The sequence below is a fragment of the Siphateles boraxobius genome, unplaced genomic scaffold (genome assembly GCF_051911475.1).
Source record: "Siphateles boraxobius isolate OS27281-9 unplaced genomic scaffold, OSU_SipBor_1 9, whole genome shotgun sequence".
Classification (NCBI taxonomy): domain Eukaryota; kingdom Metazoa; phylum Chordata; class Actinopteri; order Cypriniformes; family Leuciscidae; genus Siphateles; species Siphateles boraxobius.
The window spans coordinates 12,225,217-12,252,292 of NW_027509219.1; the positions used below are offsets into that span (position 1 = coordinate 12,225,217).

Here is a 27,076-nt window from a genome sequence, read left to right on the forward strand (position 1 = left end):
TGATTCTTGAACGAATCATTCTTTTAAGCTGGAAACCAGTCAAGCCGGTTCACAGAATCTAACTAGGTTCTGGTTTGATGACGCAAGATGCGCATGTAGGCCTATAGTAGCCGGCACGCTCCTTGTGCAGAATGAACCACGGTTCGAAATGAACGTATCAAAAAGAACCAAATGAGCTGGTTCTGTCGGTTATCATCGGAAAGCTTTGACAGTAGAATTTGGTTCTTTCTGAGTTGGACATGACTGAAAAGCCGACCTTCAACTCTGCCTGTTGGTTTGATTCATTCAAACGCAGTTCTTTGGTTCAATAACCCATCTGGATATGCTTATTGGCTCATTAGGTGCTGTTCACTCCTATCACTTATGAATGGGAGAAACTGCAATGCGCAATATGGTGGAATACTTTATTCTAAATAAAAAGGCCAATCGCTGATTGGTTAAGTCATTGTGTAACTTCAGCTTCATTCAATTTCCATTCCGACTTTAAAACACTGGAATAAATGTAGGAAGGAAAGTGGGATCAAGTAGTGAACAGTGTTAATCATGTGATTCCCTGAGAACAGTGGCCAGCTGGTAGGCTACTTCTCAACCAATCTTATTTCTTGTTAATGATCCTATTCTATTGCAGTCTCCAGCTTTCCCGCTCATGAGTTATTGATAGCCGAGTGTCCGCGGGTCGATTGTCTGGATGTCTCCAGAGAGCTTGTTCAGCACTTCTGCACTAGAGCAGCAGCCGTCCGTTAAGTCTTTCTGTTTCAGACGAACATGTTCAGGGACACTCACTCGTGTGTTGCACAGTATTAAGATAGCTACACAAGAGTGATGTTCCTGGGTAAATGCACATTTAGAACGGTTCTCGTGTTGCATGTATGGGTGTTTATATATGAGATTGTCAAGTGATTGGTATATATAGAGCCAAAGTCATTTTCCAGTGAGTGATAGTGCAACTCTGTAGCATCCATCATGATTATTACCCGTCATTTAGTGGAAACCTGAAACTCAACTAGACCAATATAATCACTGATTCTTGAGACAAGGGAGTTATTTAGGATGAATCTGTTCAGAATATTAATTTACATTTTGGAGCATAACAAATGTTTCAGGCTCCTTTTTTGTATAACTAAATATGGCAACGCCATCAGATACAAAAGTTTTACATTCTCTAAAAGTCAAATGTCTATGCATCTAGCATTTAACTCTAGTAATGAATGTAGATGATGGTTTCAAAAGATTGTAGCTGTCTTTTGAATACAGAAAATTGACAGAAAATCTTGCAGTGGTGATAAAATGGCAACGTTCTCTTTAATCTGGCATAATAATGAAAGCAGAGGCAAATTATCTAAAAATCTCAAACAATCGCTCTATAATTTGGCAGTTTTGATGGCTGGTTTGACGACTCATTTCCTCTCACCAATCAGCTAAAATTTCACTAGAGCCTGTGATGTTGAACACAGCAGGTGGGGTAATAAGTAAAGGAAAGGATGTGATTTTGGTATTTTTTTTCATAGTTGTATAGTTCATAAAAACATCTTATGAACAAGACTGAAAACTTTGAACACTTCCCTCTCAAAACATGGTATATTTCTGTAATGATGTAATGAATTTTTAGTGTAGCCTACATAAATACTTCATATATTAGTGTACAAATATCAATCTATTTTTTTTTTTTACATAAGACATTTTTAGATGGTTTTAAGTGTTTTTAGTAGTGTATTGTTTAATACAATACAGTACTAAACCCTGCACGTTTAATACATAAACTACATCTGGTCCAAAATGAAGCCGCTAGAGTGCTTACCAGAATCAGGAAGTATGACCATATTAGCCCGGTTATGTCAACACTGCATTGGCTCCCTATTAAACATCGTATACCTTTTAAAATATTGCTGATTACTTACAAAGCACTAAATGGTTTAGCTCCCCAGTACTTGAGCGAGCTCTTAACGCGTTACACACCTTCACGTCTATTGCGATCTCAAAATTCTGGCCAGTTGATAATACCTAGAATATCTAAATCGACTGCTGGCGGTAGATCCTTTTCCTATTTAGCACCAAAACTTTGGAACAATCTTCCTAACATTGTCTGGGAAGCAGACACAGTCTGTCAGTTCAAATCTAGACTAAAAACACATCTCTTTGGCTTAGCATACACGTAACACATTATAGACTTCTATAATTCAATGTTAGGCTGCATAGTTTAGATCAGCCGGAACCAGGAACACTTCCCATAAATCCTGATGTACTTTGTACATCATAAGCAGGATGGCGTCTACGCTAATATCAGCCTCTTTGTTTATCCTGATGTTTACCGAAGTCCGCCGGATCCAGGCCGTATCCGGATCTGATGAAGGACCTGCGCATGGACACGACGACAACGCAGTCCTGAAGTGTCAGCTAGTCTCTCCCCTGTGAAGGCCTCCTTCCCCTTTACCTCTGTACTGATATAACGTTGTAGGGATAATTCTGATTCACGTGGAAGCGATAAAAAATTCTCAGAGCCACCACCCACCAGGCACTATTTTGTGCAAACGAGCGGCCGGATCGCATTAAGGGTTTTCTGTTAGAATGGTGTCGTGTTAGCGGCCCCTAAGTTAATAACTAATGATCATTACGACAGAAGTGAATCAATCAAAACTAACTTTAGCTGGACAATAACTTTATTCTAGAGCTGCTGTAAAGCCAAAACAATCTCTGTTACTTTAATTTCCTATTATCACTGTAAAGCTGCTTTGGAACAGTCCATATCGTTAAAAGCGCTATATAAATGAAGGTGACTTGCCTTGTTTTATTTATAGATATTTAAAGATTTATCATTTTTATTTGCAGTAAATAAGATGCATAATCTAATGATAATTTCACATTCATTTAAAAGCGAAAATGTCATTTTCACATGACAAGTTAAAGCAGGACATGTTTTGGTCCCATTGTTTCAAGATTCAGTGGAATAGTTCTTAATGGTATTCAGTGTTTGTGCCAAAGGAAGCAGAATATGCATAGGAAGGAAATGTATGTGATAATTCATCCTAATGTTTTAGATAATGTCATAAAGATAATGCAGAATGTTTGTGCATATGAAAATTCATGCAGTATATAGTGCTGTGTGGAAAAACTATAAATCAAACCATGACAGAAACACTACAAACTGGGTCAATTGTTAGAAACTTGTGTACTGAACAGAGCCCTATATATATATTCATTACAAGTAAACAAGACTTATATACAAAATTCAATGGAAAAAAAAAACATCTTGCAATTTATCTGCTCTTCATAAACAGAGAACAATATTTAAACCATCTAAATGGTGATTATCTAACCAATAACTAAACCAAATCTGGGCTCTCAACAACAATGAACACAAAAAGCAACCTCAGCATCACATATACTACAGAAAGCAAGTAGGCAATATGTTAGGCAATATGTATCTATAAATGGACAAAAAAACAGGCATAATGAATTATTTTAACAACCCTGAAGAACTGAATAGTAAATTCAGAAGCGCCAACTGTTATCATTCCCAGCTGAGAAGTCAAGTCACTATTCTCTTTTAGTAATGAACTGTTTGAAAAACTGCAAGAGTTTCTCTTTGTAAGTGCACTGAGAGAAAAGAGGACTGACGTCTAGATACACATCTTCTCCCTGTCTGTCCTCAGTCAACACCTGAAGTGCAGGAACAGAGAAACATTGTTTAGTCAGGAGAGGCCAAATTAACTGTCCTTTATTACAACACCTGCTACAGTTTGTTACACTTTACTGTTCTCAGTTTATCTGGCCTTGGGCTTTTATTTACAGCTATTGTAGTTGTGTGTGTGTGTGTGTGTGTGTGTGTGTGTGTGTGTGTGTATGTGTGTGTGTGTGTGTGTGTGTGTGTGTGTGTGTGTGTGTGTGTGTGTGTGTGTGTGTGTATATATACAGTAAATCAGGATGTATAGAATCACTTACCCCAAGATCAATGAACGTACGAAGCGCCATTCCAACCAAGTCAATAGATGAGCTCTCTACAGAAGATTCACACAAACACATCAAATAAACAGCGCTGGAACATCAAATGACACGAAAACTTCAGTCTTGAAGCATTATTTAATAATGCTGGAACACAATCTGCAGAAACTCTCTTATAAAACATCAAGGCTCTAGTCTTCAGCAGAGTTAGACTACCAAGTTACACAGAGCAGCGATCCATAAGTCTGTTAAAGACAGCGGGATTAATAATACATTAAAGTCAGCATCTACGTAGGCTGGAACGGTTAAAGCCACTTCATTTATTCTCTATCAATGATCCTGAGGAGGAGAGATGCTTAAATCTGCTTTGACAACTAGCGTTAGATAGCATTTCTGTTGTCAAAGCAGATTTAAGCATTTCTGTTAGGTTTACATGCACTGATTTTCTTCATTTGGAATTAATCTTATCCAATTTTTAGATTCTGGATGTTGTTAATATGAACCGTAAACTTTGTAATCCAATTTGCGATAGCGTCACCGGAGCTACCATGAGTATAACGGTGTCTTGATGACATATATAAGGGTGTGTTCGTTTCAATTAAGTTTGTTTGGTTCAAAAAGATACAGAATCTAAATGCACAGGCTTACGTTCACAACGTGATTGGTTGAATTTAAAATGAATGTATAAACGATTTAAGTGCATGATCTGCTCTAAACTGAACGGCGCAAGTGCACTTAGGGCTAAATGACGGGTTGTCCCTATTCTCTTAAAGTGTAATGAATGTGTTTTGGATGTAACGTGGAATAAACCAATCAGAATCTTATCTCCCATTTCCTTTTAAAGCCAGTTGCGCTCACGCCATGGCAGATTCGCTATATACATCGCGTAATTTGCAAGCAGAAAGACTGAATGCTTCTCCAGAGATGAGAAACAGCTGCTCGTGTGTGAGGTTAAAGCGCAGAAGCAGAAAATCTACGGGACAAGCGTGATTACACCAAATCTTTATGTACACAATAATAATAATCTTTTGCATTGTAATCCTTTTATTTTTAATATTTAGCATGTTTGTGTGCTGCTGTGTGTGTAATAAGAAGTGTACGCACGTTGGGGACACGCCTATAGGCGCACATTACTAATGAGCCCTTTAAATAACAAAAAAAATATTGCGCCATTGACTTTAGGTCAGGTTTCAGTTGGTCAATGGCGCAGTTTATTTCAGTTGCCTCAAAATAACAAAGCGCCTGAACACAACTCGTTTTCATACCAGCATGCTCATGGGCGCAAATGCATTTGCCATTTAAACAACGTGGCGCAGGACGTGAAAATGATAACTTTGTTGGGCTGAAACTAGCAAAAAACACTTGCGTCGCGCCTGGCGCCGCATTGTGCCGAATGTATGATAGGGCCCTTAGTTTTTTAAATATTTGTATTGAAATTACCATCAATATATACATATTATATATATATATATATATATATATATATATATATTTCGAACTTCTCTCACAGGCTTTCCCTCAGAATCAGACTACTCTTGTAGTGCTACATGTTTTTTATTCATACTTATCTGTGGTGCATTAGGACGATTACTGTCACATGCATTTTTAACAACCTCAAAATGTGGTTGAAATTTTTTTTTTTGCCATGTTTACACTTGAATGTGCTGATCACTTGTTATTGGACGGCCACGTGGAAACATCTAATCCTTTACCATCATGGTGGCGAGTGTAAATGAAAAGCATGTTTTTGTTTTTTACCATAGTGCGCTTTGTCCAGCTGAGCTCGGTTCTTCAAGTGTGTGTGTAGTTGACGCAAACAGTCCGTCTCTAAAATAAACAGTTTTTAGGTTATAAACACTTATCTGTTCACACTCAGTGTGAATAGTGACAGAGATGCTGCTAAAGAACACTTACTCATCACAAATGGCAACAGCATTGTGTGGCCAGAGCTCAGAGTTTGTGTGTGTGTGTACCAACCTGTGATGGGTGTGGGGAGGTAATGAAGGCTTTCTAGCGCCCAGCACAGAGCTCTCAGCTGGACACTCAGTAAACTACAGAGAAAGAACAGCAGCTCTGGGCACTGAGACGGCTGACTCAACTAGAAAGCAGAGAGGGAGGGAGGGAGAGAGAGAGAGAGAGAGAGAGAGGGAGAGAGAGGGAGAGAGATCGAGAGTGAGCGAGAGAGAGAGAGAGAGAGAGAGAGAGAGAGAGAGAGAGAGAGAGAGAGAGAGAGAGAGAGAGAGAGAGAGAGAGAGAGAGATAAAAGACAGCAGAAGGGTAGAGGACAGTGAGAAAACATGCAAAGGTTATTATTAATTAAGAAACAGATGTTGTTTGGGCAGTAAGGACTTCTACATGGTTACCAAAAAATTAATCATCTTATAAATAAATTAAAATAAATCACCCCCCCCCCCCCCACAAAAATATTAACAGCACAACTGTTTTCCACATTGATAATAATAAAAACATGTTTCTTGAGCATCAAATCAGCATATTAGAATGATTTCTGAAGGATCATGTGACACAGAAGACTGTGCTAAAAATTCAGCTTTGCATCAAAGGAATAAATTACATTTTAAAATATATTTAAATAGAAAATTACTTAAAAAGCTAATAATATTTCATAATAGTACTCTTTTTACTGTATTTTTGATCTTGGTGAGCATCTTTCAAAAACATTAAAAAATCTTACCAACCCCAAACTTCTAAATGCTGATTGTGTTCATATTTGTCTTGTGAAATGTATATAAAGGCTCATTTTCAAATGTTGCATAAATGTGTTTTCAAAATGCAATAATATTACAAATGATAAAACAGAAATCCATGCGTGATACCATGTTATCATGTTTGGATGTCTATTAAAAAAATAAAAGGAACACTTAATTATGATTATATTGTATGGATTATATTGTATGGTTATATTGTACGGTTCAGGCTGCTGGTGGTGTAATGGTGTGAGGGATATTTTCTTGGCACATATTGGGCATTTTAGTACCAATTGAGCATCGTTTAAACGCCCCAGCCTACCTGAGAATTGTTGCTGACCATGTCCTTCCCTTTATAACCAGTGTATCATCTTCTGATGGCTACTTCCAGCAGGATAACATGCCATGTCACAGAGATCAAATCATCTCAAATCTTGAACATGACAGTGAGTTCACTATACTAAAACACCAGATCTCAATCCAGTAGTGCACCTTTGGGATGTGCTGGAACGATGGGAGATCCGCATCATGGATCTGCAACTGTGTGATGCTATCATCTCAATATGGACCAAAATCTCTGAGGAATGTTCCCAGCACCTTGTTGAATCTGTCACAAAGGTTTAAGGTAGTTCTGAAGGCAAAAGGGGGTCCAACCCAGTACTAGCAAGGTGTACCTAATAAAGTGACCGGTGAGATTGTATATAAATATATAATATAATTAAAACATTTAAAATCCAAGTAAGTGTTGCTTAAATAAAAACAAGTAGTCAAGTGTTCCTTAAAAAAAAAAAAAAAAGTAGTCTCTCAATTGTAGCTTGAGTTTGTGGGATTGTCAGTTTTATTGTCCACCAGAAGAAAATCAATAGTCTGATTACAGAAGGCAGCCACATGATTTGAGGTATCATTAATGCCAAGTTATTGGGCGGATTCAACAGTAACGGCAAGGGAAGTATGAGCGATAGTATTAGTGATACTTGTTTACTTGGTGTTTGGTAATAGTGAAGCTAGCAAACACCACTTAAATAATCGTACAAAAGCTTTAACATGGTAACGGAAATGACCTAAAAATATCAATAAGGATAAGCTAAAACCTGAGGAAAGCCTAAACCTGTGGCTGAAATGTTTGGTTGAGGTTCTGATGCAACAGACGCCACCAATCCACAGCAGTTTATGCCATTGAAAATCCCTTCCTGTTCTCTTTCTGCTGGATTCACCGCAGATACCAAAAACAGCAATTTGCAGACAGAAGCACATTTCAAATGCAGCAGAACTGTCTGTCTTAGTTTTTGGGGCTGTTGTGTCTGTCTTTGTGTGTGCGCGTCTATAAATGATGAATGAGGTTTGAATGTTAGTGTTTTTTAGTGGTTTTCATCTCACTGGAACTCTGGATCCAGAGAGTTCAGACATGATGTGAGTACTATGAATCTCAATATATGACTATAAACACAAAAATCCCACTAAATGTCCATTGTTTATGGGTCTGTGTACCTTGTAAGAGTGTTTCTCTGGTTCCTCACAGTCTGAATCGCTGCTCTGGTCAGGGTTGTCTGAAGCAGCCCATGATAACACGCCATGCCTCTTCATGAAGTCACATGCTGGTGTATCCTTCTGAACCTGCATACACATAACGTTCACATATCTAAAGGCACGTACAAACAAGTTGAAAAATTATCAGTTTAGGGTTGAAATGACCTTTAGCATAGTAAACAAAAATAGCTTTCATCTCTGTGGGTGTTTGTGAAGTAGTCAGCGGAAAACTCTGGCAGCACTTGAAAATAAATAGGCACAGACTGAATGGTCAGTGTCAGAGATTAGATTGAGCCTGAGAGCTTGCTAGATGTCTGGGCATATAAACACACATACATACACACTTGGTGTTTTTAACATGGGTTCTTAAAGTGATAGTTCACCCAAAAATGAAAATTCTGTCAGTATTTACTCACCCTCATGTTGTTCCAACCCGGTAAGACTTTCGTTCATCTTCGGAACACAAATCAAGATATTTTTGATTAAATCTGAGAGCTGGATCATTCCTCCATTGGCTTCAAAGGGATTGAAACTTGCTCAATCTTAAGTTTATGAAGTGACGAGAGTACTTTTTGTGCGGAAAAAAACCCTAAAATAACGACTTAATTTCAACTATTCATTTCCTTCTCTGTGGGCCTCAAGTCAGTTCACGAAGTGTAATAGCGTAGTGCGTCTGTGTTGTACGTCACACGCATCACCCACGACCAGCGTCAGCCAATAGTGAGCCTATGTGTGACGTACAACACAGTAGCACTACACTATTACACTACGTGAACTCACTCGAGGCCCACAGAGAAGGAAATGAATAGTTGAAAAAGTCGTTATTTTTTTGCGCACAAAAAGTATTCTCGTCGCTCGATAAACTTAAGATTTAGCCACTGTTGTCACTTGGACTATTTTAACAATGTCTTTAATAGCTTTTCAGGGCTAACAAGTTTCATTCCCTTAGACGCCAATGGAGGAGTGATCCAGCTCTCAGAATTCATCAAAAATATCTTAATTCGTGTTCCGAAGATGAACGAAGGTCTTACGGGGTTGGAACAACATGAGGGTGAGTAAATACTGACAGAATTTTCATTTTTGGGTGAACTATCCCTTTAAGCACTTAAAAAAATGTTTTTTAATCTTTTAAGTTCTATTACCATATTTTACAGTGTGAGTAGTAAAGTAGAGAAACAAGATACCAGATATTTTGTGTTAGTGGTTTTTTTAATTAAAAAAAGTTCAGTTAATGCAAATGCAAATTCTGTCTTTATTAGTAGAAAATATATTCATCTTCAGTAATTACTGTGCAGCCTTGGTGAGCTAAGACTTTTTTTAAAAAACAAACAAATCTAATCGATCCCAAACTTTTGAACGGCTGTGTGTGTGCGAGTATTTTTTTTTTTAGATATGTATATATATATATATATATATATACACACACACACACACACACACACACACACACACACACACACACACACACACACACACACACACTCACCTAAAGGATTATTAGGAACACCGGTTCAATTCTCATTAATGCAATTATCTAATCAACCAATCACATGGCAGTTGCTTCAATGCATGTAGGGGTGTGTTCCTGGTCAAGACAATCTCCTGAACTCCAAACTGAATGTCAGAATGGGAAAGAAATGTGATTTACGCAATTTTGAGCGTGGCATGGTTGTTGGTGCCAGACGGGCCGGTCTGAGTATTTCACAATCTGCTCAGTTACTGGGATTTTCACGCACAACCATTTCTAGGGTTTACAAAGAATGTTGTGAAAAGGGAAAAACATCCAGTATGCGGCAGTCATGTGGGTGAAAATGCCTTGTGGATGCTAGAGGTCAGAGGAGAATGGGCCGACTGATTCAAGCTGATAGAAAAGCAACTTTGACTGAAAACCACTCGTTACAACCGAGGTATGCAGCAAAGCATTTGTGAAGCCACAACACGCACAACCTTGAGGCGGATGGGCTACAACAGCAGAAGACCCCACCGGGTACCACTCATCTCCACTACAAATAGGAAAAAGAGGCTACAATTTGCAAGAGCTCACCAAAATTGGACAGTTGAAGACTGGAAAAATGTTGCCTGGTCTGATGAGTCTCAATTTCTGTTAAGACATTCAGATGGTAGAGTCAGAATTTGGCGTAAACAGAATGAGAACATGGATCCATCATGCCTTGTTACCACTGTGCAGGCTGGTGGTGGTGGTGTAATGGTGTGGGGGATGTTTTCTTGGCACACTTTAGGCCCCTTAGTGCCAATTGGGCATCGTTTAAATGCCACGGCCTACCTACCCTACCTTGTTTCTGACAATGTCCATCCCTTTATGGCCACCATGTACCCATCCTCTGATGGCTACTTCCAGCAGGATAATGCACCATGTCACAAAGCTTGAATCATTTCAAATTGGTTTCTTGAACATGACAATGAGTTCACTGTTCTAAAATGGCCCCCACAGTCACCAGATCTCAACCCAATAGAGCATCTTTGGTATGTGGTGGAACGGGAGCTCCGTGCCCTGGATGTGCATCCCACAAATCTCCATCAACTGCAAGATGCTATCCTATCAATATGGGCCAACATTTCTAATGAATGCTTTCAGCACCTTGTTGAATCAATGGCACGTAGAATTAAGGAAGTTCTGAAGGCGAAGGGGGGTCAAACACAGTATTAGTATGGTGTTCCTAATAATCCTTTAGGTGAGTATATATATATACAGGTCCTTCTCAAAACATTAGCATATTGTGATAAAGTTAATTATTTTCCATAATGTAACGATAAAAATTAAACTTTCATGTATTTTAGATTCATTGCACACCAACTGAACTATTTCAGGTCTTTTATTGTTTTAATACTGATGATTTTGGCATACAGCTCATGAAAACCCAAAATTCCTATCTCAAAAAATTAGCATATTTCAGCCAACCAATAAAAGAAGTGTTTTTAATACAAAAAAAGTCAACCTTCAAATAATTATGTTCAGTTATGCACTCAATACTTGGTCAGGAATCCTTTTGCAGAAATGACTGCTTCAATGCGGCGTGGCATGGAGGCAATCAGCCTGTGGCACTGCTGAGGTGTTATGGAGGCCCAGGATGCTTCGATAGCGGCCTTAAGCTCATCCAGAGTGTTGGGTCTTGCGTCTCTCAACTTTCTCTTCACAATATCCCACAGATTCTCTATGGGGTTCAGGTCAGGAGAGTTGGCAGGCCAATTGAGCACAGTAATACCATGGTCAGTAAACCATTTACCAGTGGTTTTGACACTGTGAGCAGGTGCCAGGTCATGCTGAAAAATGAAATCTTCATCTCCATAAAGCTTTTCAGCAGATGGAAGCATGAAGTGCTCCAAAATCTCCTGATAGCTAGCTGCATTGACCCTGCCGTTGATAAAACACAGTGGACCAACACCAGCAGCTGACATGGCACCCCAGACCATCACTGACTGTGGGTACTTGACACTGGACTTCAGGCATTTTGGCATTTCCTTCTCCCCAGTCTTCCTCCAGACTCTGACACCTTGATTTCCGAATGACATGCAAAATTTGCTTTCATCCGAAAAAAGTACTTTGGACCACTGAGCAACAGTCCAGTGCTGCTTCTCTGTAGCCCAGGTCAGGCGCTTCTGCCGCTGTTTCTGGTTCAAAAGTGGCTTGACCTGGGGAATGCGGCACCTGTAGCCCATTTCCTGCACACGCCTGTGCACGGTGGCTCTGGATGTTTCTACTCCAGACTCAGTCCACTGCTTCCGCAGGTCCCCCAAGGTCTGGAATCGGTCCTTCTCCACAATCTTCCTCAGGGTCCGGTCACCTCTTCTCGTTGTGCAGCGTTTTTTGCCACACTTTTTCTTTCCCACAGACTTCCCACTGAGGTGCCTTGATACAGCACTCTGGGAACAGCCTGAGGGTGCTTGAGGGTGTCAATGATGGCCTTCTGGACAGCAGTCAGGTCGGCAGTCTTACCCATGATTGCGGTTTTCAGTAATGAAACAGGCTGGGAGTTTTTAAAAGCCTCAGGAATCTTTTGCAGGTGTTTAGAGTTAATTAGGTGATTCAGATGATTAGGTTAAAAGCTCGTTTAGAGACCCTTTTCATGATATGCTAATTTTTTGAGATTAGCCAAAATCATCAGTATTAAAAAAATAAAAGACCTGAAATATTTCAGTTTGTGGGCAATGAATCTGAAAGATATGAAAGTTTAATTTTTATCATTACATTATGGAAAATAATGAACTTTATCACAATATGCAAATTTTTTGAGAAGGACCTGTATATATACATGTATATGTATATATATATATATATATATATATATATATATATATATATATATATATATATAAATAATTAAAAAATGCTGCATGTGTGAAGACTTACTATGATCAGAGAATGAGAGCATTTGTTTGTTAATGCAGGTGTCCTACCTCCTCCATAACAAGAACCCCACAGCGCACCATGCTGTCCACTGCATCAAGAGCAAAGCTGTGAGCGTTCTGACACGGCTGAGAGAGAGAGAGAGGCAGACAGATGGACAGCCAGACAGATACGGGAGAGAGCAGATAGTAAGGAGAAATAATTAGTTGTGTAGTGTTCTTGTTCTTATTGACATTTCACAGCCTTTACAAGTGTTTATTTGCTGACGTAAGTATAAAACGTGCCTGCAATAATTACACATTCTATTCCCGCCGCTAAAGAACCCTTGAACGGGAAACTCGATTTAAGAGACAACAAGAGAGAATAATAAAGCGAACAGATGGGGAGCAACTGATCGATTGGAAGAGCGAGAGAGAAATTTAGAGACATTGAAAAAATAAATTGAGTTTTTTGTTTTTGATTGACTGAAGAGCAAGGCAGCTGTATGAATCACTACTAGCGTCAATGTGATTATTAACGTCATATGTGCGTGTTTGAGCGAGACTCACCGGTATGTACCCGGGAGACAGTAAATGTGTGAGTTGGAGGCTTTTCTCCGTCAGCTCCTCCTGACCCAGGACAACATCAAAATCCTGGTCTCCACAGCCTCCACAGCCTACAACCTCACTCAGCATGGCTGAGACAGCACACGCTTCACACAAACACACATGCCTTCAGGGTTAGCACTGTCAATAAACCCTGCTGTGGTACAAACGTGACTCAACCCAAACACATCAACACCCTGAAGCGCCAGAACCATTCAAACTGGGTACGTGCCCCCTCAGATTTTTGAGCAGAGTAGATTTCTTTTTTTGTATCTTATATCATTAAAGGAATAGTTGCACAAATATTGTTGGTAAAAAAGGTGTGGAAAACAGATTGGAGAAGATTCAAGTTTAAAGTTTAAAATCAAATACTATCGGTTTATTAAAATGCCAAAACTGGGTAAATGTTTTTTTGGGTAGATTTTCTTATTAATTCTAATCTTCGTTATTAATCGATTAAAATTAATCGATACTTATAATCTCAAAATTGTAAGATTAATCTAAATTACTTTTAAATTAAATTAAATCAATCAGAAAAAGTGACAGTAAAGGCATTTATAATGTTACAAAAGATTAGAATTCAAATAAATGCAGCTCTTTTGCAGCTCTTACAAAAAACTCTTACAAAAAATCCGGATAATTGTGTCAGTTTCCACTAAAAATATTAAGCAACTGTAACAACTGTTTTCAACATTAATAATAAGAAATGTTTCTTGAGCAGCAAATCATCATAAGAATGATTTCTGGAGGATCGTGAGACACTGAAGACTGGAGTAATGATGCTGAAAATTCAGCTTTGGCATCATAGGAATAAATTACATTTAAATATATATTAAAATAGAAAACAGGTAATTTACATTGTAATAATATTTAACAATATTGTTTTACTGTATTTTCGATTAAATAAATGCAGCCTTGGTGAGCATTAGAGACTTCTTTCAAAAACGTTTGAAAGGTAGTGTGTGTATGTGAAATGGAATAATAAATAGAATACACCCAAATCAATTGGCATCAAATCAGGAAATCTGTACCAATATCAAGATTAAACCCTGCTTGCTAATCAAAATCATGTCAATAGACTAACATGCCGTATACATAAAAACTGGTAAGTTTTCTTTTTCTTTAGTCATATCTTATCTCGCTAAGGTACAGTATACTAAATAAGCCTGCAACTGATTGCCCTTCAAAAAAAGATCGGTACATGACGCCTGCCAACACCAACACACTCTGCCCACCTCCTACAGCCTCGTGTATGAAGACATGAGTGAGCAAATGGCAGTGTTGGCTCAGCGTGAGCAGAGAGTGTGGATCGGGCCGCGGTGCGATGATGGGTTCTCCCGTGGGTGGAGCTGCAGCCAGGAGCAGATACGGGCGGAGCAGAGACAGCGCGTGATGAACCAGCCCGACCAGAGAGCCGCCGAAACCCACGTCTGTGTTTCTGAACAACACCTCCTCCAACAGCCAACAGATGTCCCTGCACAGCACGGATACACGCACACCCTGAGAAAGAGGGAGAACATTGTTACAATCATTAGCAAAATCATTCAAGCGAGCAGAATCATGTTTGACACTTGTATGAATCATCTACAACCAGTCGATTTATTGTATTTTTATTGTGTATATATTTATTTATTTTATGTGTGTGTGTGTGTGTGTGTATACACACACACACACAATTAACATTTTAAAGCTTTAAAACTGTCAAAGAAACATCATAAAAGTATTTCATATGAATGGAGCTGTTCTTTTGAAGAGACAATTTTCTTCAGATTTAATTTATGCTTTTATCAACATAAGTATAGAAACAGTTTAATGTAACATTGTTTACAAACACAAAATATGGAAACAGACTTGAATTGTGATGATTATTACATCTGTTATATAAATAGCAAATTAACTGACAAATATGGATAATCTATTGTCAAAGATCAACAAATATATATATACTGTGCATATATTTATAAAAACAATTTTGATTATAAATAGATTGTTTTATTAAATTAAGTAAATAAAGCAAATTATATATGTGTGTGTGTGTGTGTGTGTGTGTGTGTGTGTGTGTGTGTGTGTGTGTGTGTGTGTGTGTGTGTGTGTGTGTGTTTAATAAAGCAATCTTTTTCTAATATTTTTTTTTAATTCACAATCTAGCAACATTAAAGCTACAATATGTAAGATTTGTGTAATAAAATATCCAAACATCACTTGCACAGTGTGATATATTTCCTGCAGTTGTGTACTTACAATATCCCAAAAGTCCACTAAGATTTTTAATTTTACAATTTTAAATGGCCTGTCCCGGAAAAAAAATGCCACCTGTCAATGACGCAATATCCATGCTATCCTCGGTTTCCGCAATATCACGTGGACAAATGCAGAAGTGGTGGTTATAGCTGTTGTGTACATCATGGATTACGATTACACTTTGGCGAGTATTGAAAATCCCAAAAAAACTTAAGTGTCGATATGGGGAGACACGCAGAATTTCTGACAACCGGAGGAATAAAACAAGAATAAATATCGGCGTGGCGTTTTCCGAGATGGAGAGAGCTTTGCGACGAACTTGGGCTTGACAGAGACTCTGCTCTCGCGTGTGTATTAATAGACAGTTAAGCAAATCGATGTATTTTTTTGTACAAGTAACACAACGCGTGTCAATAATAGCACTTATAAACAATGTGAGATACATATATGACGTGACAGATCATAATGCATATGTTGATTCACCTCAAAAACTATCAAGTGATCGTTATGCTGATGAAATTTGTTATATTACTCTTTGTACTTCGGTAATGCTTTTTATCACGTGTGGTGACCAAGATTATGGCAGTGCAATTAATACAATAGGCTGTGTGTTAAAAAATATTTAGCCATTACTTGCAAATACTGTGGGTTCTTTCAAATTTACTTTTAGTACGATTGTTTTGAACACGTAAAACAACACGCCATTAACCATAAACGCGTAAAACTGCGCAGCATTAACCCACCAAAAAATTTGACAAATAGCTGTAACAAGATAATATAGAATTGCATTTCACGTTCATTGCATTTAATTCATTACGATGACATAAAATAGTGTGATCACACGTACAGGTAATACAAAAAATAATAAATTACCTCATCCGTGATCATGATTTGTTAATTTAATACATCTCTGGATGGTGGGAACGACATCTCCCATCGTTCCACTCTCCTTCACAGCGTCATCAAGATTCGCTTTTATTATTGTTTGTAAACTGTGCCCCATTGCGGCAAAAAATCTTACATATTGTATCTTTTAAAAAAAAAGTAACTCAGGTATGTTGTGTTTAAATGTAAAAGTAAACACGTTACTTTATACGTAACTTTACGTTAATTGTAATGCGTTAGCCCCAAACACTGTTAATATTGATACAGTATATATGTATACTTCATTTGTGATGTGATATCCAAGAGGAGTTTTTAAAACACACCCTGCGATGCTTGTGCAGCAGCAAACAGGACACCAGACTGGTAGACATGACGGCCATACTTTTAGTTGAAGCTAAAAAAAATAAAAAAAACAATGAGACACACACACACAAATTAGCCTCATAAATAAAACCCCTACTAAAGTGCAAGGGTTTGATCTTTGAGAGCTTGCGTGTGTCGATCAGACTCACAGTACATTAAATGAAGAGTCAGTGCGATAGTCTGCTGTCTATCAGCGGAAGGCAGTTCAGGCATGACAGCGGATGGGAGGAGCCAGGACACATCCTTCTGGTTGAAGATGGAGTCCATCCTGATGAAATCAACCACATTTCATTTTATTACAACATACTTTCATTCTCTGAAATCCTGGCATTAAATTTACATTACACTACTCTGCAAACCTCAAGTGACTACCACCTGTTCACTGCTCTCACTTCCTAACGTTTACAACAAAAGACTTTACAACAATACATCATTACCAGCTGTCAGAATGCAAATGTCGAGCCCCGCAGGGCTGAATCTTCATGATAAGGCCTCTCCTGCTGTGGATGTTCGTCTTTAAACGTATAACAGCGCCTGAGGCTCTTAGAAGAGAGTGAAGAGCAGATGAGAAGCTCTTTGTAGATTTTCCAGGATATTCCAGCTCATTATGAGCCGGAGTTGGAATAACTTGCTTCTCCCGAGAACCTGAGATGCTTGAAATGAGTGCACTGCAGAAACATTTTATGCACTTGGCTCTTGAGCTCTGATTCAGCAGACTGGAGTCTCAGTGCTTTGCATCACATGAATAAATTATATTTGAATATATATTCAAATAGAAAACTTATTTTAAATTGTAATATTTCGCAATATAACTGTTTTACTGTACATTTCATCGAATAAATTTAACCTTGTGAGCATTAGAGACTTCTTCCAAAAAATTTACAAAATCTTTACAAACTTTTGAATGCTAGTGTGTATAAATACTGCTTCAATTTCTCCAGTAATTTTTTTAACCAAGTGAACAGTCAGTGATAAATGAATCACAAATTACAAGGAATAGAACAAATAAAAACAAATAAACAATACAAATAAACAGAAAAATATTAGATAATTATAAAATAGCAGACTGAATCAGACCTCCAGAGCCACGTGCATAAAATGTTTGTGCAACGCACTAGTTTTAAGCAACTCAAGTTACACAGGAAGTTCAAAGAAAGCGATACGTTGAACTGGCTGAAGTGGACTGAAAGGTATAATTCATCATCCTCAACCACAATCCTTCCATCACTATTAGTTCTTCCTGTTATTTTCTTCTTTTTTTTGTCTTACCAATTTGGCACAATAGATTAATAACAAAGGTGGTGAAGAACTGAACTGGAGGACCAGAACCCTAGGGACCTTCATGACTGACAAGAAAGACTACAGTGAGGGATGCAGGATGTTGAAGTGAAGTGAAACGCGTGAGCTCTTCCGTCTTTGACCATATGTGCTAACAGATGCTAGGGTGGCAAATAGGAAGAGATGGATGATAAGTGGATTCTGCTAATGAGATACAGGAACAGAGGGGATTGAAGAGACCTGTTGTTCAGTATGGCGGTCAACAGCAGTTCCTGTAGGGGGCGCCCTCCATCCACACGACACCTTCCACTCTCGCACATCTCCTGAGAGAGAGAGAGAGAGAGAGAGAGAAAGAAAGAGAGAGAGAGAGAGAGAGAGAGAGAGAGAGAGAGAGAGAGAGAGAGAGAGAGAGAGAGATAGAGAATGAGTCTAAAAACTCTTCCACAGTACCCATGCACAAGCTTCAAAAATTGAGATGTCAAATTAAGGCTAAACTGGTGCTGATTCAAGACCAGATTTTGGACATCAAATGGCAGTACTGTACGAAAAGTACTTAAAATCAAACATGGAATTGTATTAATATTACCACAAGCTGAAAGGTCCAACAATGTAGTTTTCACAAAAAAAGAAACCGAACACCAAAGTATCATCATTCAATGCGTGAGTGCTGTTTGACATGTGGCCACTCACATGGGTATTCATGCTCTTAAGAATGCCCAAAATAGTCTATCTGTGCATTAGGTCTTACAATGTAAATGCAGTCTAACCACAGTCATTCAAGCAGTTAATATTAATCAAACAACAGTATTAGCGAGAAAACAAGAAAAGTCTCACTGCTCTTTGGATGGATAACTTCAATAAAATAATAATAAATAAAAAAAATCCTCTATCAAACACTATCAAATCAGCATTATATCTAAGTAAATTATTATACATTTATTTTTGCATATTATTTGCAACAATTAAAGGTGCAGTCTGTAAGAATGACATGAAATAGGTACTGCAGTCGACTTCAAAATATCTGAGATTGTCGTTTCTCCGTCCACCTGCTCCTCAGACTGGACGGCGGTCACTCGGACGGCCAGTTTGAGCACACGCGACAGGAACAAGCACAATGGACAATGAAAATTGGCAACATGCAGTATCACAGACCAAAAACAAAACATTACAGCGTGGAAACCCACATTTCAAAAGTAAAATAACTGGCTATGTGAACTTAATATGATTGCAAATATTTAGGAAACATGCTATGGTATTTTTATGCTTTAGTGGAGTAAAAAAGTTACATACAGCACCTTTAATGGAGAAATTGAAGCAATATCTAAACACACTACCATTCAAAAGTCTGGAAGAGTTTATGTTTTTAATGCAAGGCTGCATTTATTTGATTAAATATACAGTAAAAACAGTACTATTTAGAAATATTGTTACCATTTAAATTAACTGTTTTCTTTTTGAATTTACTTTAAAAAGTCATTTATTCCAGTGATGTTAAAGCTGAATTTTGAACATCATTACTCCAGTCTTTCATTGTCAGATGATCCTTCAGAAATCATTCTAAATGCTGATTTTATATTCAAGAAACATTTCTTATGATCAATGTTAAAATTTCTGCTTTATATTTTTGTGTAAATAAAAAAAACTTTCAGGATTGTTTGATGAACGTTAAAAGAACAGTATTTGTTTGAAATAGAAACAGTTTGTTTTAATTTTTATTAACATTTTTATTAATTGTACCAAAATTAAATAAATCGTACCGACCCCAAACTTCTGAACGGTACTTATTTGAAGGTTATGTTCCATTGTTCTGTGCAATTTTTCAACAAGTATATTAAAATTTTACTTTTTATAGGAGTGTGTTCAATAGAATATTAGCATAGCATATTTTCAATTCAATCGCATATTTTGCTGTAAACAAATTATTGGTATTGAGAATCATGAAATTATGAAGAAAAATTTCAATAGATATTTGAGGTATTAGGTACTAAAATTTTGGTATTGCGGAAACCCCAATATTACCAAGATCTAGATAAATTTGCGAATCTACAAATGGTTCTTCTACTTTTTAAAGGATTAGTTCACTTCAAAATGAAAATTCTGTCATCATTTACTCACCCTAAATTTGTTTCAAACCTATATGAATTTCTTTCTTCTGCAGAAACACGAAGGAAGCTATTTTGAAGAATGTCGGTAACCAAACATTTGATGGACCCCATTGACTTCCATAATAGGAAAAAAAACCACTATGGAAGTCAATGGAGTCAATCAACTGTTTGGTTACCGACTGTCTTTAAAATATCTTCTTATGTGTTCAGCAGAAGAAAGAAATTCATACAGGTTTGAAACAACGTGAGGGCGAGTAAATAATGACAGAATTTTTTTATTTAGAAGTGAACTAATCCTTTAAGTCTATTAGAAAATTTATTTTGATATACTTACTATGCATTATTATATGGCTTGCATTTTATTATTTGCATTTTGTTTTATTTCCCTGCAGTCATGATGAATACACCACCCACCCACACACACGAGAACGCTAAGGCTCTGCATTTGTATCAAATGATAGTATTTTATTTGCTGGTGTATACGGATGAGCGAGCGTGTGTAACTCGATGCGTGTGAGTCATACCTTCAGAGAGAAAGCCTGTGCAAAATGGATCCTAACACTTCCTCTGTGATCACCCTTCAGCAGGGAGACTACAAACCGCAGAGCAGGCAGCACGCCGGCCTAAAGAGCACACAAGCAAAAGAAAGAATACGCTGCCACTCACACACACGATCTGAGGAAATGACTTGGATCTAATTCGAGAAAACTATTCAGATCTTCACGGCGCTCTAATGGTGAAGAGCCATTAGTGGAGAAATTAGTGGCTGTAATCACTATAATAACTGGTGTTTATTTGAGATGGATGCACACAATAATATGGATTTCTCAGAGCCCTTTATCCCTCTCTTCTCCTCTAAATGTGAGACGAAATTTATAGCCGTGTCTACCATTGCTCGTTCGGAAAACACATTTCACAATCTGCATATTAAAAATCATCAAATCAAAATGCAGAAAACACAGCTTATGTCTGGTTTTAATTAACTGAATATTGCTGCTAATTAGTGTGTAATGAATCAGTTCACCTCAGGAATTACAAATACAAAACAACATGACTGCAATTCCTGTGCAAAACTTCGGTGGTTTATAGCGCATTGCTATATGTCGTTCCAAACCCGTAAGACATTCGTTCATCTTCGGAAAGCAAATTAAGATCTTTTAAAGGAAATCTGAGAGCTTTCTGTCCCTCCATTGTCCGTCTACGTAACTACCACTTTCAAGGCCAAGAAAGGTAGTAACATCATGAAAGTAATCCATGTGACTCGAGTAGTTTACCCTCAATTTTATGAAGCGACGCGGCGGCTTCGTTTTTGTGCAAAAAAACAATTTACCAATTTCATCTCTAACGCACGTTCACGCAACAACATCTGCTCTCGCATCAACACAACACGCATACATTGTGGTGCTCTCATAAACGTGCATTGGAGATTCATATTTTGTAAATAAAGTAGTCAATTATGTTTTTATGTTCAAACAAAGCATTTGTGTCAAGTTCAGATTGTCGAGTTTTGTTGGATTCGTGTGTTACCCCTGTTGGTTATGGTGGGTGTTAGTTTTCACCGATTGAACGTTTTTATGCATAACTGATATCGGTATCAAAATAGTGCATACTGAGTAACATAAGTAAAACGTTTGGTAAATCCTTCCCCAATTAGTCAATGATCATTATACTTATGAGCACCATTATCATGTTTGCCTTTGTTTGGATCTACTTCTGTTTGTAATTTGTTTATTGGTTTGTTTAATAGCCCTGTGCACTGACGGTGACTGCCGGGTGATTTTGGAATGGAGTGTGCATTGTTAATATTAAGGTTGTCACCTGTGGATGCATAAAGTGGTGTGGTAGGCAATCATAGGAAACGCCCACTGGCACGATGCTAACATCAGGCACTAGACCGTCACTGATAGCCTGATGTACACGTGCCAGCCACTGCCCCCCGTGACCTCTGGCTGTGGTGATGCCCACGCTGAGAGCGGTGCCCTCTCGTAACAGCTCGCCAATGAACTGTGGAGTGGGACAAAAGAGGAGAAATGATGGATAAAAATGTTTGTGGGAAAATAGAGAGGCTGGATAGTTTTATGTAGAAGAGATGTGAAGCAGAGAATAAATTAACTGCAATATCTGCAAAATCAGTCACATAAAAATGAATTGAAAGTGAGAGGAGAGAGAGATAAAATGAGCAAGAGAGAAGGTGGCAAGCTGACAATTCTGTAGAATCAAATGGTGCTTTCCTAATGCTTGGACAAAGCATTATGACGATTGTGTCATATTTACTCACCCTTATTAAAATTAAGTGTAATTTTTAGTTTTATTATAGTATTTATCCTCCTGAGAACCAGATTTGTTTTTACTTTATGCAGCATGCATGTAGACATGGCCATAAATGCCATTCCAATTCTATGCAATGCATCAACACACTATCTAATCTGCATATTAATTTGTTCTTGGGGCAACATGTAATTTAAAAAGACATGTAATAATGAGAGTAATAATTGGGAATATTTTCATTAGAATATCTTATAAGAATATTGATATCTAATTTATTTCCCTATTCACTTGTTGTGTCTCCAAAATGCCTGATATAGATGCAGTAAGTTCTGGTGTCCTCTGCAGTGGACATGTATGAAATCGATGCCCTGTTTCCTATCAGAAAGTAATATTCTGATTTGAAACCCCATAACGGTTCCCTGAGATGTTGATTTCTGCAAACAATTAGAAAATTAGTCTGATTTAAATAATTACAAAAATATTATCATAATTCCATGTGCGCTAAATTTTGTCATTCAGTCATTTTTAAAGACCAAGAAGAGGGAGTTGTCATGGTTACACCTTCAAACATTTGGTATCTCTGCAAAGCCCTAAATGTGCTCTTTACATGACATCCAGACTTAAAAGCTTGTGATTGTCAGAGATATTTGCTAAAATATAAATGTCCTCTACAGAAGAAAAACTCCATTGCTGGGTCTCTGGATATTTTGAATAATTTAAAGATTTCATTTTAATTTAAGCTTTAGTAATTTATGTGCTTTTGCCATTTTTATTAATTTATTGTTTTTTGGGGTTTTTTTTGTCAAATATTTTTTCATTTTAGTTTAAGCTTTTGGGCCCTATCATACACAAATGTTTTTTTGCTAGTTTCAGCCTGACGCAGTTATCATTTTCACGTCCTGCGCCACGTTGTCTGTGACAAAGTCATTGCTCCTTGTGTGCATCGAATATGTTTTAAGTAAAATCACGATTGCACATTTCCCATACAGATGTGAGGGTGATGCATCAGTATGATGAATAGAGCTCACATCTGAGAGAAGAGAATGATGTATTACCCACCTTTAGATTTTATTTCCATATGTTAAATACTCGACAATTAATCTTTGGACACATTCGTGTTCATCTGGCTGTTATTAGTATTTTGATTGTTGTCTCTTTAATATTTCAATTCCATTCTCCATTAATTCCGGCTGCTCATTGTCAATTAAATTGATAGTTAAGTTAAACCAAAAATAAAAATTCTGCCATCATTTACTCACCCTCATGTCATTCCAAAATTATAATATTTAATGAAACCTTTTTTTGTGTCCCTCCTCTTGAAGTCTATTCCACCAAAACACTGACGTTCCAATGAAGTGTCAAAGTTTGGGTAGAATGGACTTTCAAATGGAAGGATTAGAAATCTCTCAGATTTCGTTAAAAAGATCTTACTTTGTGATTTGAAATGACACAATGGTGAGTAGATTATGACAGAATTGTCTTTTTTTTGGGTGGGGTTGGTAAACTCACTCACTCACTCACTCACTCACTCACTCACTCACTCACTCACTCACTCACTCACTCACTCACTCACAAATCCTAAATCCATCTTGAGAAGCCTGATAAGCTCGTATGCTATTCCAGCCATGACAGATTATTTCCTCTGTTCATTTACGCCAATCAGAAGTCGCACATATCTAATAAAAGCCCTTCATATTAAAACATATCAGCCCTACTTTCAATCAAGATTCAAATGCAGTTTATGTCAAATCCTGTTTAAAACCCTACAACGTCTAAATTCTGATAATGTTTCTTCTAAACTGCTAATAAGACGCACCTCCAAAAAAATTCAGATAGTACTATAAAATCTGGAGGCAGAGGAGATTTATTATCCACCTCCAAGTATCAGTGAGGCAGAGTAATGGGTTCAGCGACTCATGCAACCTCCCAGTGAAACATCTGCAGTCCGCAGGTGCCCCATTGTCATGGGAACCACTGTGCCCATCAAGGCCAGGTTACTAATGTACCCTGAAAACGCCCTGAAAACGTGGGTGACTGTCAGTCTTGAGACTAAACCTGGTATCAATGGCCTTCAAAAGCAGTGTCTGTGCAAACGTCTTAAAGGGAGAGTTCACCCAAAATCGAAAATTCTCTCATTAATTACTCACCCTTGTGTCGTTACAAACCCGCAAGACCTTCGTTCATCTTCGGAAAACAAATGAAGATATTTTTGATTAAACCCAAGAGGTTTCTGACCACACATAGGCAGCAATTTCATTGCAACGTTCAAGGCCCAGAAAGGTAGTAAAGACATCGTTAAAATAGTCCATGTGACTACAGTGCTTCAACCTTAATGCTATGACGCATCGGGAATACTTTTGTGTGCAAAACACATCATTCTCCTACTCTGTGTAAGTAGTGTAAACAGTGCAGCGCTTCTGGGTTCTACGTCAGACCGCCTGAGTATTGGCCGACGCTGGTCACGTGAGCACCACGACACGTGTGTGATGCTGACGCAGAAGCTAGCCAATAAGTATTCTGGTCGCTTCATAACATTAAGGTTGAACCACTGTAGTCACATTAACCATTTTAATGATGTCTTTACTACCTAACTGGGACTTGAAAGTGGTAATTAAATTGCTGCCTTTGGGTGGTTCAGAAACCTCTCGGATTTCATCAAAAATATCTTAATTTGTATTCAGAAGATGAGAGAAGGTCTTACGAGTTTGGAATGACATGAGGGTGAGTAACTAATGGCATCAATTTCATTTTGGGTGAACTAACCCTTTAAGCAACAGTCTGTTTCGCTTCTCTTATCGTGTGCTGAATCTGAGCAATTCAAGCAGAACAGCAAACTCAGCCTTAGCGGGGGCTTACAGAGGTCATGACTGAAGAATAGAGGCTGTCCATCTCCACGTCTCGCTCCGAGCCAGTGCCTTCTGGGAGCAAGACGACACCCAGCCTCTGCAGGATGGACCTGAGAAGACAAAACGGTCTCAATTAACAGTGACTAATGGGACATTCCTTTAGGTTATTCAGCCAAATAAACATCAACATAGATGAGACTTCAAGGGGCCATATAAAAGCACTTCCGTAGCACGATTTTTTCCCCCTGATGTCTACTTAGAGACAAGGCCAGAATTTAGGGTGTCTCAATCCCATCCCTAGTTCAGTGGTAGGTGCAATGCAAAAGGGTTCAGCCTTTTCTACTCACATTTATTATCAAAATGGTTAGAGAACGGCAATGTTTTCTGCCTAGAAATTCCCAGAATGCACCATGAAAACCTGCAAGGCTACTGATTATATGGACTTTTGCAGGAAATGTCATCATAACTTCAGAGCCTTTCAAGTCACAGGATGGGCAAACATGTATGAAGACAAGCCTTCCTTTTATGTTTCTATTAATTGTTCACACGTCTGGGGTCAGTACATTTTTTTTTCATTTCATGTTTTTGAAAGACGTCTATTATGTTCATGAAAGATGCATTCATGTTATCAATAATACAGTAAAAACCGAAAAAAGTTCAAATAACTTTTTTATTTTAAAATGTAATTTGTACTTTAAAATGTAAAGCTGAATTTTCAGCATCATTACTCCAATCTTCAGTGTCACATGGTCCTTCAGAAATTATTCTAATATGTTGACTTGCTGCTTAAGAAACACTTAGCAATATTGTACTAATGTGCTAATATCTTGTTTAAATGCATTCTGCTTGTTTAAACTGCTTGTTAAACTGCTAAGTTCTTATATTGAACTATTTCATAATGGCACTCCATGAGATACATTCTAACACCTACAACACAGGTGTCATGCAGAGATGTTGATAAATACAGCTACATTTTAACGCACAACCCTCATAATCGTGTCGCCGGCAGATCGCATGCAATTGAGTCATGAGTAGACTGTTGTTTAGTGGATAAGGTCCTTGCTAGTGCCTGAAATTGTGTTTACTGATTCATCCACGTAAAATGACCATTTTCCACTTTTTTGCTGCTTTATTGTTATGAATTAAGAATCCAGGAACCAATAAAATTCCAGAGTTTAGCACTGAGAATATGGATGGAAATCACAAAGAAATCAACGATTCTTCATCCAACTCTAATTTCTCGTACTGGTTCTGGTTCTGATTCCTTAATGATTCGATTAACAATCCTTTGAGTACTTGAACACCAACTCATTAGACCAAATCAAACCAACAAGTATTTTTATTATTTCACCTCAGGTTCAGTCAGATTGAATTCAGACTAAGCTCACAATACATTTGGTAGCAGCACATCACCAACATTTAATGACACAACTGCAGGAAACACTGTCAGACAATTTTTATGGAAAAGGGCCCAGGGCCCACTAGGGGGCCTCAGCCAACTTCAAATGGGGCTGCAAGAAGACTAATACTTCCAATTTTAATAATATTTTTAAATAATCTAATCTAATCTAACTAAAATGTAAAAAAAAAAAAAAAAAAAAAAAAAAAGATCACAAAAGCACATTTTCCCCCTTTGTTGTTTCTATTCAAGAACATACAGTTCTTGATACTTCTGGAATGACAACATTATTTGTGGCTAATTAAATATATAAATGGTCACAGTTTGTGTGTATAAGGGGGGGGGGGGGGGGGGGGGGGCTTGAAGTCAAAAAGATTGCGAACACAACACATTTAACTCTTCTTTCAAAAGTGCAAGACAAATCTTGTTTGTTTCTTTCTTTTCTTTCCCCCAGTGAATTTGTGGCACATTTGAAACTTGGACTTGGACTTTTGTTTGCAAATGAAAAAAATTGTGAACTGTTCGAGCTGTATTTTTACATTTTTATTCATGTGTGCTCCACATCCAGTG

The 27,076-nt window shown here is 37.8% G+C and overlaps 1 protein-coding gene across 2 annotated transcripts in view; it reads right to left on the reverse strand.

Annotated features, from left to right (window-relative positions):
* Positions 1–2,783: 2,783 nt before the first annotated feature.
* The window catches only part of gpat2 (glycerol-3-phosphate acyltransferase 2, mitochondrial), a 79,021-nt gene continuing 54,728 nt past the window's right edge, over positions 2,784–27,076 (reverse strand). For both annotated transcript variants that reach the window (XM_077222714.1, XM_077222713.1), the window contains 14 exons: positions 25,118–25,217; positions 21,812–21,997; positions 20,518–20,616; positions 18,129–18,211; positions 16,760–16,878; positions 16,571–16,641; positions 14,357–14,621; positions 13,086–13,228; positions 12,588–12,665; positions 8,133–8,258; positions 5,917–6,037; positions 5,698–5,766; positions 3,940–3,995; positions 2,784–3,657 (listed from right to left, as the gene is read on the reverse strand). In XM_077222714.1, coding sequence (XP_077078829.1) covers positions 3,535–3,657; positions 3,940–3,995; positions 5,698–5,766; positions 5,917–6,037; positions 8,133–8,258; positions 12,588–12,665; positions 13,086–13,228; positions 14,357–14,621; positions 16,571–16,641; positions 16,760–16,878; positions 18,129–18,211; positions 20,518–20,616; positions 21,812–21,997; positions 25,118–25,217 — 1,639 coding nt within the window. In that variant the 3' untranslated portion in view covers positions 2,784–3,534. The remainder of the gene's footprint in view (positions 3,658–3,939; positions 3,996–5,697; positions 5,767–5,916; positions 6,038–8,132; positions 8,259–12,587; positions 12,666–13,085; positions 13,229–14,356; positions 14,622–16,570; positions 16,642–16,759; positions 16,879–18,128; positions 18,212–20,517; positions 20,617–21,811; positions 21,998–25,117; positions 25,218–27,076) is intronic.